The sequence below is a fragment of the Aulonocara stuartgranti genome (genome assembly GCF_965226115.1).
Source record: "Aulonocara stuartgranti genome assembly, chromosome: 10".
Lineage (NCBI taxonomy): Eukaryota > Metazoa > Chordata > Actinopteri > Cichliformes > Cichlidae > Aulonocara > Aulonocara stuartgranti.
The window spans coordinates 6,963,506-6,975,715 of record NC_138946.1 but is presented as its reverse complement, the minus strand read 5'-3'; the positions used below and the strand labels follow the sequence as shown (position 1 = coordinate 6,975,715).

Sequence of the window (12,210 nt, the reverse complement as noted above, 5' to 3'; positions counted from 1 at the left end):
ATGCGAGATTTCTCAAAGGGAATTCGGAGCGAGGACTCAAGCCACATGACGGCGCGTATGTGGGGGGGCTTCAAGACCACGATACGAAGCTTTCTGTCCAGTGAGAAGGTTTACAGACTGAAATAAACCACTTGTACGAACCAAACACAGAGATATCCCAGAGTTTTACATTCGCTTCAGTAATTAATCATTCACCGCAAATATTAATAGCGCGGAGTTTAATGAGAACGAATTGGAAATCCGACCGCTCGCCACGCAGACAATCGATGAGCCGTGCACTGAAAGCTGGGCTGTTTCACACACCGCACACCAAATATGAGGACCACAAACAGCAGAATATTCAGCAATGACCACAAACAAACCCCCAAAAACTGTGCTAAAAAATAGGAGGTACTGCTAACGAAGCGCCAACACAGAGCAAATTACTCTCGGCACTTTGGTTCTTGGGGGGAGCACGGAGGATCCCTACCTTCTCATTGAGGCGAATGATTTGGTCCATTTTGTCGTCGTTTTGTAAAAGCTCCCTCAGCTCACTCGCGCTTAAAGCCCTGTAGCCGTCAGGACAAGTGCTGGCCTCCTTCAAGTTGGACATTTTATTCCTTGAAATTGCGGCTGAACACGGCTGGGAAACATAAAGTCCGCACAGCGGTTACATCTCTGCTCACATTGGAATGCGCTACAGCGACCGTCCCGCACACAGCGTCTACCAGACAGCCGTCACGCTTCCTGTCAATTCCTTCAAAATAAAACACCTCCACCGCACTGACATCAGGGGCGTTTACAAGGGGTGGCACAAGGGACCTCCAAAGAAAATTAGATTAATTTTGGTAGACCAGCTTAATCATTAATCAGATTAAACATGAACTAATTTAACAACACATAAGTAGTAGGGGTGCAACGATACACAAAATTCACAGTTCGGTTCAATACTTTGGTGTCACGGTTTGATATTTTTTCTATACAAAAAAAATGTTCATGCCTTTTTAATTTGTCATTTATTAAAATTATAAATATATATTTTAACTCAAAAGTACAGTTTTTAAATTTAATGTTGCTGAAACAACAAAATAATAAAAAATAAATAAATCTATCTGATTGAGAAATCACTCATCTTTGGAAAAGAGAAATGGCTCTTTCCAAAATAAAAGCTATACCCTTCTTCTGGGCTATATTCTCAGCAGCACATTAAACATATCAAGTCCCCATAATGAGAATCATGTGCTAACGGCTGTCTCGGGTAAAGTTTGTAGCATGCGTGCTTGTTGTTTTTGTCTGCTTCCACTTGTCTTTGCATAAATGTGCAGTCATATTCGTTGTTCCCACTAGTGCTGTCAGCGGTAATCTCCTTGAAGTGACGTTAACGCCACAACACGGCAAATCTCAGTTAACGAGCTACCGCGGATCGCCCGTGCGTGGGGCTGGACAGCGTCAACACGTTAAGAGCTAACTGCGCTAACACACTAGTTCCCACCAATTGAGCATTGCGTGGCACATCCGACATACTGTTTTACTTTTGTCCATGGCGCGCTTACCAACAGGGTCATGCTTCACATGAAAACCAAGATAGTTCCAAATGCCAAATCTGAATGAGGATGGGGGAGGTTCAATTTCGGGTAGGTTGAGGCAGTTGCCATGTTGCAATGAGCTTAGCTTCTGTCTTGCGCTGCGCTCAGTGGATCTGCACTCCACGGTGCAGCCTAGGTGGAGTAGTCGAACGCAGATCCACTGAGCGCTCAACACAGACAGCGTTGTCAGAAGAAAAGTTGATAAAATAAATTTTAAAAAAATTGTATTGTTCGATACATATGCGTACCGAACCAAAAGCATTGTATGAGCGGTTCAATATCGATAGAGTATTGTTGCACCCCTAATAAGTAGGTCCTATAGGAAGTAGAGATGGACCGATCCGATATTACGTATCGGTATCGGTCCGATACTGACCTAAATGACTGGATCGGATATCGGAGAAAAATAAAAAATGTAATCCGATCCATTAAATATCACGAAAGCACCTCACAAAACTTGCAACACGCCGTAACTCACCTCAGAAAGTTAGCATGTCGGAGCAGTATGCATCACGTGATAGAGCGGCTGGGGACCTGTGGTCTGGATAGCATTTGGAGCTTCGCTAGCAACCTGGCATTTCATCTCCGACAAAGTTATCCCCGAGAGAAGTAAAGCAAGTGTGTAAGTCCATCTCTGAATGTTTGTAAAGCATTCCTGCGTTAAGCTTAACGAGCGACTGCCTCTCGCTCTCCGGCTGCTACTTCAATCGTGAAACTGCTTAAATGATCAGCTGATCGGCTTTTCTGTCGCGAGTCCGTCTTTGTTTTTGGCCCACTTTGCACCAGAAAGAGAAAACCAGCGGCTGAACAACAGCAGCACGTTTAAGCTTGATCAGCTGTTGTTAGAATTTATTTAATATTACTTTCTACACCAGGATCTTTTTCTATGTAGCTGACGCTGGTAACTGTGCAGGGGCGGATCTAGCAAAGTTTAGCCAGGGGGGCCGATAGGGCATTAACTGGGAAAAGGGGGCACAAAGACATACTTTTCTTTCTTATTCTCATTTAAAATGTCTAGCTTTTAATAAATAATTATCTGACACCCAAAGTTTTAATTTGATGTAAAATGAATAGAAGTCAATTACTGTATATAGTGACTATTAAGTCTAATATATATACCCTAGTAAGCTATAGTACTTTTTCCTTTGGGAAGGTACCATCTGTGCAGTCTGCAATTTTGTTGAAGAAAGATGTTGAATCTATTTAATATTTCTTGAAAAATAATTGATTTCTGTGCATTTTTTTTCACACTGCATCAAATTAAGGTTGATTACGTCGATTAAGCATCATGAGGTGGAGCGTGAGGGGTGGTTCCCTATTTTTTATTTATTTATTTTTGTTGTTGCTGGGAGTTGGAACCCTATTAGTTAGGTTGCTTAATATTTACGCTAAGTACTCTTTAAAATACCAGAATAGGGAGGATGGTGTAGGTCTAAGTTTATTAGATTGATCAGTATTGCTGAACTATGAAATATTTTTTTTGTATACAGGTATAACAGAATAGCTTTAGTGTAGTTGTTGTTTTAAACTTGAGTATGAACTTGCAGACTTGCAAAATGCAGCAAGATATTTTAAAAAACAGTTTTGTTGATTAAAAAACACTATATCGGATTCATATCGGTATCGGCAGATATCCAAATTTATGATATCGGTATCGGTATCGGACATAAAAAAGTGGTATCGTGCCATCTCTAATAGGAAGTCTCCACTATAAGGCACATCAAAAGGAGACCAGAGTTCATATGCTGTAGCACGAGTGTTCTGTAAGAAAAGGAGGAAGTGTGGCAGAATTTTGGCATTAGATGGCATAAAAGATGGACGTAGCATCACACACTTGTTATAACGTCTCGTTATGGAGCCTGAAGCTGAGAGTTTTTACCACTGTTGAGCCCACCCTCGATAATCCTCCTTTCTGACTTGTAGAATGAACCAAAGGAACATAATGAACTTTGTGCTCTACTGAATATGACTCATTTTCGCAACCAGATGAGTCGCCTCATGCTGGCCATTAAAAAGAATGCATGTTTAATTCACTTCCGTGCTGGCTTTTGCTTTTTTGAGAGCTGGAGGCTATGTCCATCTTTTACTCCATCCATGTTTCAGCCCTATTATCAGCTCAGGTGTGGTTGCTCGGGTAAAATCCTTAATAGTATTTCAGCTCATTTTTGTTCGAGTGGTCTGAAAGAGAACTAGACTCCTGCACCTCTTGTGAGCTTTTAGGCTTTAGAGGATTTATCCATGACAGGAGACTCTGTGGAGCAGAATCCAGCAGCATAAACAATATTAGAGGAAAAAGCTCAGATAAGACGGATTTATAGCAGTGGTGTTTCACCTGGGAGAGTGGGATGGATGTGGTTTGAATAGATTTCTGCCTGTTGCACCTTAAACTAGAGTTTGTTTACCAGAGTGTGCAGTCTCCCAAAGCCAAACAGCACACCTGGCATGCACAGATACCGTAAAAAGCACACATTCAGAATACAATACAATCAATACAAAAACAATCAATTAACCCTTGAAATAATTGAAAGTAGAATCGTAATGAAATAATGAGGGCATTAAAGCTACACTTTGGCACACAGCCTGAATATCAGGCAGCTGAAGGCCACCTTATCACTTTGTTCCAAAAGACACAAGCACTGCACGTAGAAACATGGCCTCCTCCTCATTCATTTTAATGAACCCTCTGCATTGGAGCAGCAGAGCGCTGCAGACGCAAAGGGCTCTGTTAGAAAATAAAATGAAAAGCAGAGTGTTGCTGCAAAGAAAGCTGGCTCAAGTTTTGCAACATGAGAACATCCAGAAACACTTTATCTAGTCCACTCAGCACTTTGCCAAAAAACATTTGCACATTTAGAAGCATAAACCATTTCATTGGTTATTGATTAAACGTTTTAATAATTTTCACTTGGTTGTGTTTCCCAGGAGCTGGTATACAGACTATATTAATATATACTTTTTAAATGTAAAACAACCTTTAACCTCAATTTGATATGATTTTCTTCCAAAATTGTGTCTTATTTATCTGTGTGAAACTTGCGTGTTTAGCTCTGATTTAACTTCCGTTTCAGACCTTTCAACATAAAAGCTACTCGTTTATGGACGACAATGACAAACTTCATATAAAATACAAACACGTCTCTGACCAGATCATTAAACTTGGGTTTCATATATTTAATCAGATCTATTTATGATTTATAAATCTATGTCAAAGCTTTTATTAAAGGATTTATATCACACTACAAATTAGATGTGAGCAGATGAATTTTTAACGTCACAGCTATAACATCTGCTTTGAAAGGACAAGTGAAAAATAAATAATATCAACTCAAAACAGTGTGATAAAGATATAAAATGTATCTGTAGATTAGAAATTAAAATTATTTACAAACACTACACATTAATAAACACTAATACCTATATGGGAGCTTATAGCATGCAAAAGCAGTGTTAGTCCAGGTGTTTTAAATAATTGTAGTTGTAAGATTCTAAAACAAAATATGATTTTACAGGAAAGACTTGCATCTTGCATTTGGCCTTTATACAGAAGCTTTTTTTCTGCATTTGTTTTACTCCCTTCATAAACTGTTTGTGCCACCACATCCTTTAAGATCCTGTAAACATCTGAGACAACAAGTGAGCAGTGACTGATGTCTGAGATATCAGCGTCTGTGTGTTGTTTGCGGTTTCATTGCAGATAAACTTGTTTCGTGGTTTCAGCTGCATAAAAACTTGAAGGTTAAACAAGGTTAAAATTACTTACTCTTTAAAAAAAAACTATGAAGCCCAAAAAGTAAGTCTGCGTTGTTTGGTAATTACTGTAATCACTGTCTTATAGACATTTTAATTTGTCACTTTAATAACTGTGTGTAAACCATTTAGTAGTGTGTTATAGATCATATGTGAGTCACTTTTAAAGCGAGGCTTTAAATCATCAGGAAGAGCTGACTGTTTGATCTAAAAATGCTTTTCAACCTTTAAGGGACCGAACCCTTTACTTACTAAAATCACAAACCAGGGTCGTTTGAGGTTAAAGTAAGTATTTCACCCAGGAAGTACAAAGCCCTACGATAGTACTGTATGTTAAAATAAACAGCCTATCAGAGGGCTATGTGCTTCCTGAAAGGCTAGAAAAATGCTATGCTCACCACTGCCCCTAGAGGCTGAAGAAAAATGGCGCATGTGATTAGTGCAGCACAGGCATGGTGAGTGAGGCTATCAAGAAGCTCTTTGTACCTCTGCAAGCTCGTGAAAAATAAAGGTCTTTCAATACTTTTACAAACCTATCCTTAGTGCCTGGATTGTGATGTTTTAAGTTACTTGTTTTACAGTACTCTGCAAAGTCTGGAGCCATCTCTCATTTCCCTAATGAGTGTGTGAATGTGTGTGTGAATGGGTGGATGACTGGATATGTAAAGCGCTTTGGGGTCCTTAGGGACTAGTAAAAGCGCTATATAAATACAGGCCATTTACCATTTACCATTTAATTTCTTCATATTTTGCTAGGAGAGTTCAGTGATTCATTGAAACATCTGCAAACATACATAGAATAAATTTCTTAATCCAAAAATAGAGTTTTTACAATTCTAACGTGCTTTAAAGTCAATATTTGATATGTCCACCTTTATTCTGCAGCACAGTCTGAACTCTCATAGTCACGTAGTGTTCAGGAATAGTTCTCCAGGCTTCTTGAAAGACATTAAAAGCTCTTCTTTGTATATTGGCTGCCTTTGTTCTGTTCTCTGTCAAAATGATCCCACACTGCTTCAATAATGTTGAGGTCTGGGCTCCGGGGATGCCAGTCAATGCTGAAAAATAGAGTCGATGCCACTCTGAAGCTTTCCAGATCCACAGTAGATCAAAATCGGATGGTACTTTTCCGTATTCATATTTCCATCAATACTGACGAGCTGTCCAACGGCACTGTCTGAAATCCAGCCCTAAACCTTGACAGAGCCTCTTCCTTGTTTTCCAGATGTTTTCCAGTAGTTTAGGTCTGTTAGCCATGACAAAACAGGAGAAATTACAACAAAATTGAAGAGTCACAGCTGAACCCAGCACTCCTGACAGCTACGGTAGCTGGCTGCCACTCTTTGCATGGTGAGTTTCACTTTCTTCCTTTTGGATAAAGTTTTGTGGTCCCAAAGTAGAGAACAACAAACTTTAAATAGAGTTTTGTTCCAGCAGCGATCAGTCAAATAAAGAAATCATAGTTGTGCGGCATAATGCTATGTGGCCTCTCTGTTATTTTATTTAATGATGTGTTTTCAGTCTATTGTATTATGTTTATCTTATTGAAAATGTGCATGTGTGGATGGATGACCCTCTGCTGCAGACCAAATCTACCTGGCTGGCTCATCATCGTCAAGCTCTCCTGCATGGATGCACTGATTATGATCCTTCTGAGAGAAACAATAACTGCTTTCTGTCTGTGGCTGCCTTGTCTTCGACACATTTTCTTAAAACCACAAAAAAAAAGAGCATGAGCTTTGTCCACTGAAACCAAAGTTTATGCGTAAAACCGCTGTTTGGCAACAAATGGCGCAACAGTCAGCAAAAGTGGTGACGCTAAGCTTGCTGCAGCCAACTGTAATGTCAGAAAGCAAAGTGAAACCAAACTCATTTCCTGACTCATCAATATCAAAGTGCTGTCAGAGTGGTCAAACTGAGGGCTTTTCTGTGTGTGTGTGTGTGTGTGTGGGGGGGGGGGGTTACATCAAAATTGCATAAAATGCAAAGAATAAGACAGTGAATAAGAACTCAGCGTAAAGAAAACTGCATTTAAACCTGTTGTTTGAGGTACTGTGTCAAAATAAAAGCACTCATGACTGCTGCTGGCATTTTACGACTTGTGATATTTAATCAAAATAAAAATGCTCACTGATCAGGGTTCATGTAGCATGTTGCAGAGGTATCTGGGTGACATTAAACCACTTAACATGAGTACATGATTCATAGTGTACTCAAACTATGAATCATGCCCCTCCAATGAGTCACAAGAGGAATCTGAGGGGTCCTAATATGCAAGAAAGAAGAAAATATATGAAAAATACATAGATTCGGTTAATTGTGTAATCATTTATAAAGGTTCTCATATAAATCGTAGTTGTTATTAATCTCTGTCTCTCTTCCACAGCATGTCTTTTATCCTGTCTTCCTTCTCTCACCCCAACTGATCACAGCAGATGGCCCGGCCCCTCCCTGAGCCTGGTTCTGCCGGAGGTTTCTTCCTGTTAAAAGGGAGTTTTTCCTTCCCACTGTCGCCGAAGTGCTTGGTCATAGGGGGTCATATGATTGTTGGGTCTTCTCTGTATGTATTATTGTAGGGTCTACCTTACAATATAAAGCACCTTGAGGCAACTGTTGTTGTGATTTGGCGCTGTATAAATAAAATTGAATTGAATTGAACTGAATAAAAAAAACATAAAGTCTAGTTGATGTTAATAAGTTAATAAGCTAATTACCTTCAGCTGACCAAGTCCTTTATAATTCCAACCAAGTAACTTTGTCATTGGAGTCTCATCATTGAGCTTTAGAAGTGTGTTTATTGTGTGTTTAATTAGCTCACAGCTGTGTTGCAAAGGCCTGTTAGAGGCCTGCTAAATTCTATGTTTCTGCTTTACTTTTCATCTACATAGAGACAGAACATAAAAGGAGAGGGGTTGGAGAAGATCAAGCAAACTAATTGGACCTCCTATTAAATCCTGAGAATATGTTACAGTTCCTTGAGTCCAGCTAAAGTTCCTTCACCTGCTGACAAACACCTGTGGGTTCTAAAAACACTTCAGGGACAGTTTTTGTGAACTGAACATAATACATCATCGAAAGAACAGACTGGAAAACTGTCTGCATGAGGAAACTCGTCGCAAAAGGTGCTGAATCCTTATTATGAACTTATTTTCTTTAAAGTATAATAAATTGCATTTACATTAATATATATATTGGTATGGTGCAAGAGTCATAAAAACGTATTCAATGGTCAATGGTAACTTTATTGTCCCTGACGGGAAATTGATTTGCAGTATGTCCATACAAACAAACAAACAGACAACCAACACATCACATACACTCACCATTCATTCCTTGCATTGGAAAAATTAAACAAAAGCTAAGGGTCACAATAATTAAAGAATTTAATTCAGTGATGAAACGATACTGTACTATCCAAAAGTGTTGAGCCATCCCTCATTTCTTTATGTTTTGCTATGGAAAGTAGATGCAATGCTTACTTTAAATATGCAAATGCATATAAATGTTGAGGTCTGGGCTTTTGGGGAGGCCAATCCAGAACTGGTAGTGTTTCATTGTAGGTTTTTCTTTCCAGGTATGTTTTTACTGCTTTGACAGTGTGTTTGGAACTGCTGCCATGCAGTAATATAAAGTCTTTTGCGATTCGATGGTGGGTCAAAATTTGATGCTCATTTTTGACAAGATCGCCATCAGCAGTGGTTGAACGGAATGACAGAGCCTCCACCGTGCTTTACAGAAGGCTGTAGACATTCACTGTTGTAGCTCTCTCCTCCTCTGTACTTACTGATGATGTTTATATTGAAATATTTCAAATTTGGGTTCAAGACTTCTGCATAGAACTGTGTGTTTTATTTTGCCTGACTCACTGCACCATCTTGTGGAACAAACTGGTATTACTGGAAAGTACAGCTTGGCTTTAGCTCACCTTCAGTGAATGTCTCTCAACACAGTGCAAAGATATTTTGGACGTGCAGCCACAGATGTCATTTGTTCACAGTCTGTTGGGAGCTTTAGTTAAATTTGCAAAGTTTCAAACTGCTTTAAGCTCAGACCGTGGACGGAGAGATGAACTACGCCTTCGGTGAGATGACTTGACTCTCACTGTGTCCCCTGTTCCTGTGCTTTGTACAGAAAATAGCCAAATTGTGTAATAGTGGCTTGTTTTACTCATAATAACACCCCAAATCACACAAACACTGAAGTAATCATGGCACACATCACTGATTTTAACTTAAGTGCTAAAAATCTGAGCTTGAACAAAAGTTGTGTGCAAATTATTCATTTAAATAAACAGGAAAGCAAAATGGGGCAAAAAGCTACAAAACAAAGTAAACTTCCACCTTGTGCTACATTCCTTTAAAACGATGTAAAGCCATGCTGTTTCCAGGTCCTGACGCCTGGCTTTCACACTTCCCTCCTGCTGATCCTGATTTTCATGTCATTAGCTGAGGTCCGAGTCCTGCAGCCAGTGGATGCTCTCCAGGGCCTCTATAAGCTGACTGAAGCTACACTTCAGGGCCTTCGGCCATTTTTTTTTATGGTTGTCAGAGTATCAGTGTTTAACCTTAGCTTTGCTTGCCTGCTTTTCGTTCAGCTTATGTTTCTGGCTAGCTTGATTTTCATTGTTAACCTGATTGATTTGCCCTTTTTTGCCTTCTGTTACTGTAACCTGGGGAAGTTTATAGGGAATTGAGGTGTAGGCTTGTAATCTTTCTGTTAATCGGTTGTTATGTGAAATGAGGTGAAATGGAGGACCCAATGTGCAGACTCCAGGAGGCATACGTGAACTCAAACTCAGCTTTATTGCTGGATGAGAGGCCGAACAGAAAACTAAACAAACTGAAAATACAGATAAGAAACTGGCAGGCAGCTGGCCAGCCCACACAGCATAGGGTGATGGCAATCCCAACACAGACAAAGGAAAACACAGGGCTTAAATATACAGAGGGAGCAATCAGGGAATGAGAGACAGGAGGGAAACACAGCTGGGATAAATCAGGGCTGACGAGACCAAGGAAGCAAAACCAGAGACATAAGACACAGACCTTCAAAGTAAAACAGGAAACATGACGCCGACTTGACACAGGGAGACATCAGACAGGGGAGACAGCAACTATGGATCACAGACAGAAAACCAGAAGACTAAAAGTCTAACAAAACCCACACAGACAACCTACACTTAGAATAATCCAATAACCCATAAAACAAAGAAAGCTAGAATATAATGAAATAAACATAATCAAAGAACCAAAAACACAGAACACTGGGTCAACAACCCAGGCACCCTAACACAAATCAAATCAAAATGTATTTCTATAGCACATTTTAAAAACAACAGTGTTGACCAAAGTGCTTCACAATCAGCCAAAAAGAGAATGAAAAGATAAAACAAACCATTAACAAACAAAACAGACCAACAAACAACACAGGTAACAAACATAAAAAAACAAGCCGGATGATAGTCAAACCAGTTTTATTCAAAAGTCAAAGTTAAAAAGTGAGTTTTAAGACGTGATTTAAAAGACTGAATAGACTCGGAAGTACAAATATCAACAGGAAGGTTATTCCAGAGTCTGCATTTGCAAAGGCACGATCACCTCTGGACTTCAGCCGAGACCACGACTAGAAGATCTTAGTGCGTTTTTGGGGTTATACAAATAGAGGAGTTCAGTTAGATAGCTAGGTGCCAAGTTTAAAATTTTAAAAGCAAGAAAGAGGATTTTAAAATCAATGTGATATTTGACAGGGAGCCGATGCAAGTTAGCTAAAACTGGAGTGATGTGATCATACATTCTAGTACCAGTTAAAAGGTGTGCAGCAGCGTTTTGCTGCGAATGACAGAGAGAAGAGTGGCTGAGGCCCAAGTAGAGAGAGTTGCAGTAGTCCAGTCTAGTGGTGATAAATGCATGAATAAGTTTTTCAAGGTCATTCCTCTGAATGACTTTGAAAAATGTAAAAATCTTGGCAATAAAGCTTTTCAAACAGACCCAAACAGCCTCCTCGTGTTCCCACATCTAGTTTTATGTTACTTCCTTCAGCCCTATATCTTTTTGGGTTGTAAGGAAATTATATTTACAGTCAATTAGGTGCTAAGGCAAACCTCCCCACAGGGGGCAGTGTGGCTACAGGGGGAGAAGCATACACCAGAATTCCTACAGACTTTCTCCAATCCTCAGCAGGCATTAGTTATCCAAAAGTCTGGGTTAAAGGGAACCAGCATGCACAGTATGACACCATCTGTAAAAGTAACTCTAATTAAACTTACAGTTTCACTTTGACCACTGCGTTGATCATGTGTCTGTTACTTACAAGTTATTTTGTTGATGTCAGTTAAAATGCCACCACTGCTGCTGTTTCCCTGTGCTGTATAACTCTAAGCCAACAATAGCTCAGTATTGTCATCTTTTTTTCATCAAAACTTCTTTGCGGGGTTTTTTTTTTGGTCTTCAAATGTATTTATTTCATGTTCAAGTGAGTATTTAAAGCAGCAAACCACAGCGTGTGTGTAACAGTGTGGCTTACCATTTTGGTTATTTTAAATAGTTTTTTGATAAAACTGAAGCTTCGTAGCACAAAATAATGATAAAAACTCAGTCATTACAGATCATATCGGATATAACATTGAGTCCATTTTGTACATTTTAGTCATTCTAAGTTTTAGAAAGGAGGATTACTCAGGGCATTGGCTGACAGGTTTGTTAGTCAGTGAGGGTTCAGTTTAAAAGTTAGAGCCACAGCTTGCTCGGTCGTCACATCCAGTTTCAAAACAGCAAGATTATAAAGTCAAAAACACCTGAGATTTCATAATAGGCCTTGACAGACCAGACCCCACGCAGAAGGTGGTTGAGACCACAAAGTTTTTAAAGGAGTGTTTATGAAGCAGTTCTCGAGGCAGGAA

At 39.5% G+C, this 12,210-nt stretch overlaps 1 protein-coding gene across 2 annotated transcripts in view; it reads right to left on the bottom strand.

Annotated features, from left to right (window-relative positions):
• The window catches only part of vps37d (VPS37D subunit of ESCRT-I), a 47,230-nt gene extending 45,551 nt beyond the window's left edge, over nt 1-1,679 (bottom strand). The window contains exon 1 of one of the 2 annotated variants that reach the window (XM_082548448.1): nt 1,533-1,679. In XM_082548448.1, the coding sequence (XP_082404574.1) occupies nt 1,533-1,544 (12 nt within the window). In that variant the 5' untranslated portion in view covers nt 1,545-1,679. Of the gene's footprint in view, nt 1-469; nt 751-1,532 lie in introns of those variants that run through there. The other variant, XM_082548447.1, reaches the window with a different exon arrangement.
• Between the last annotated feature and the right edge of the window lie 10,531 nt (nt 1,680-12,210).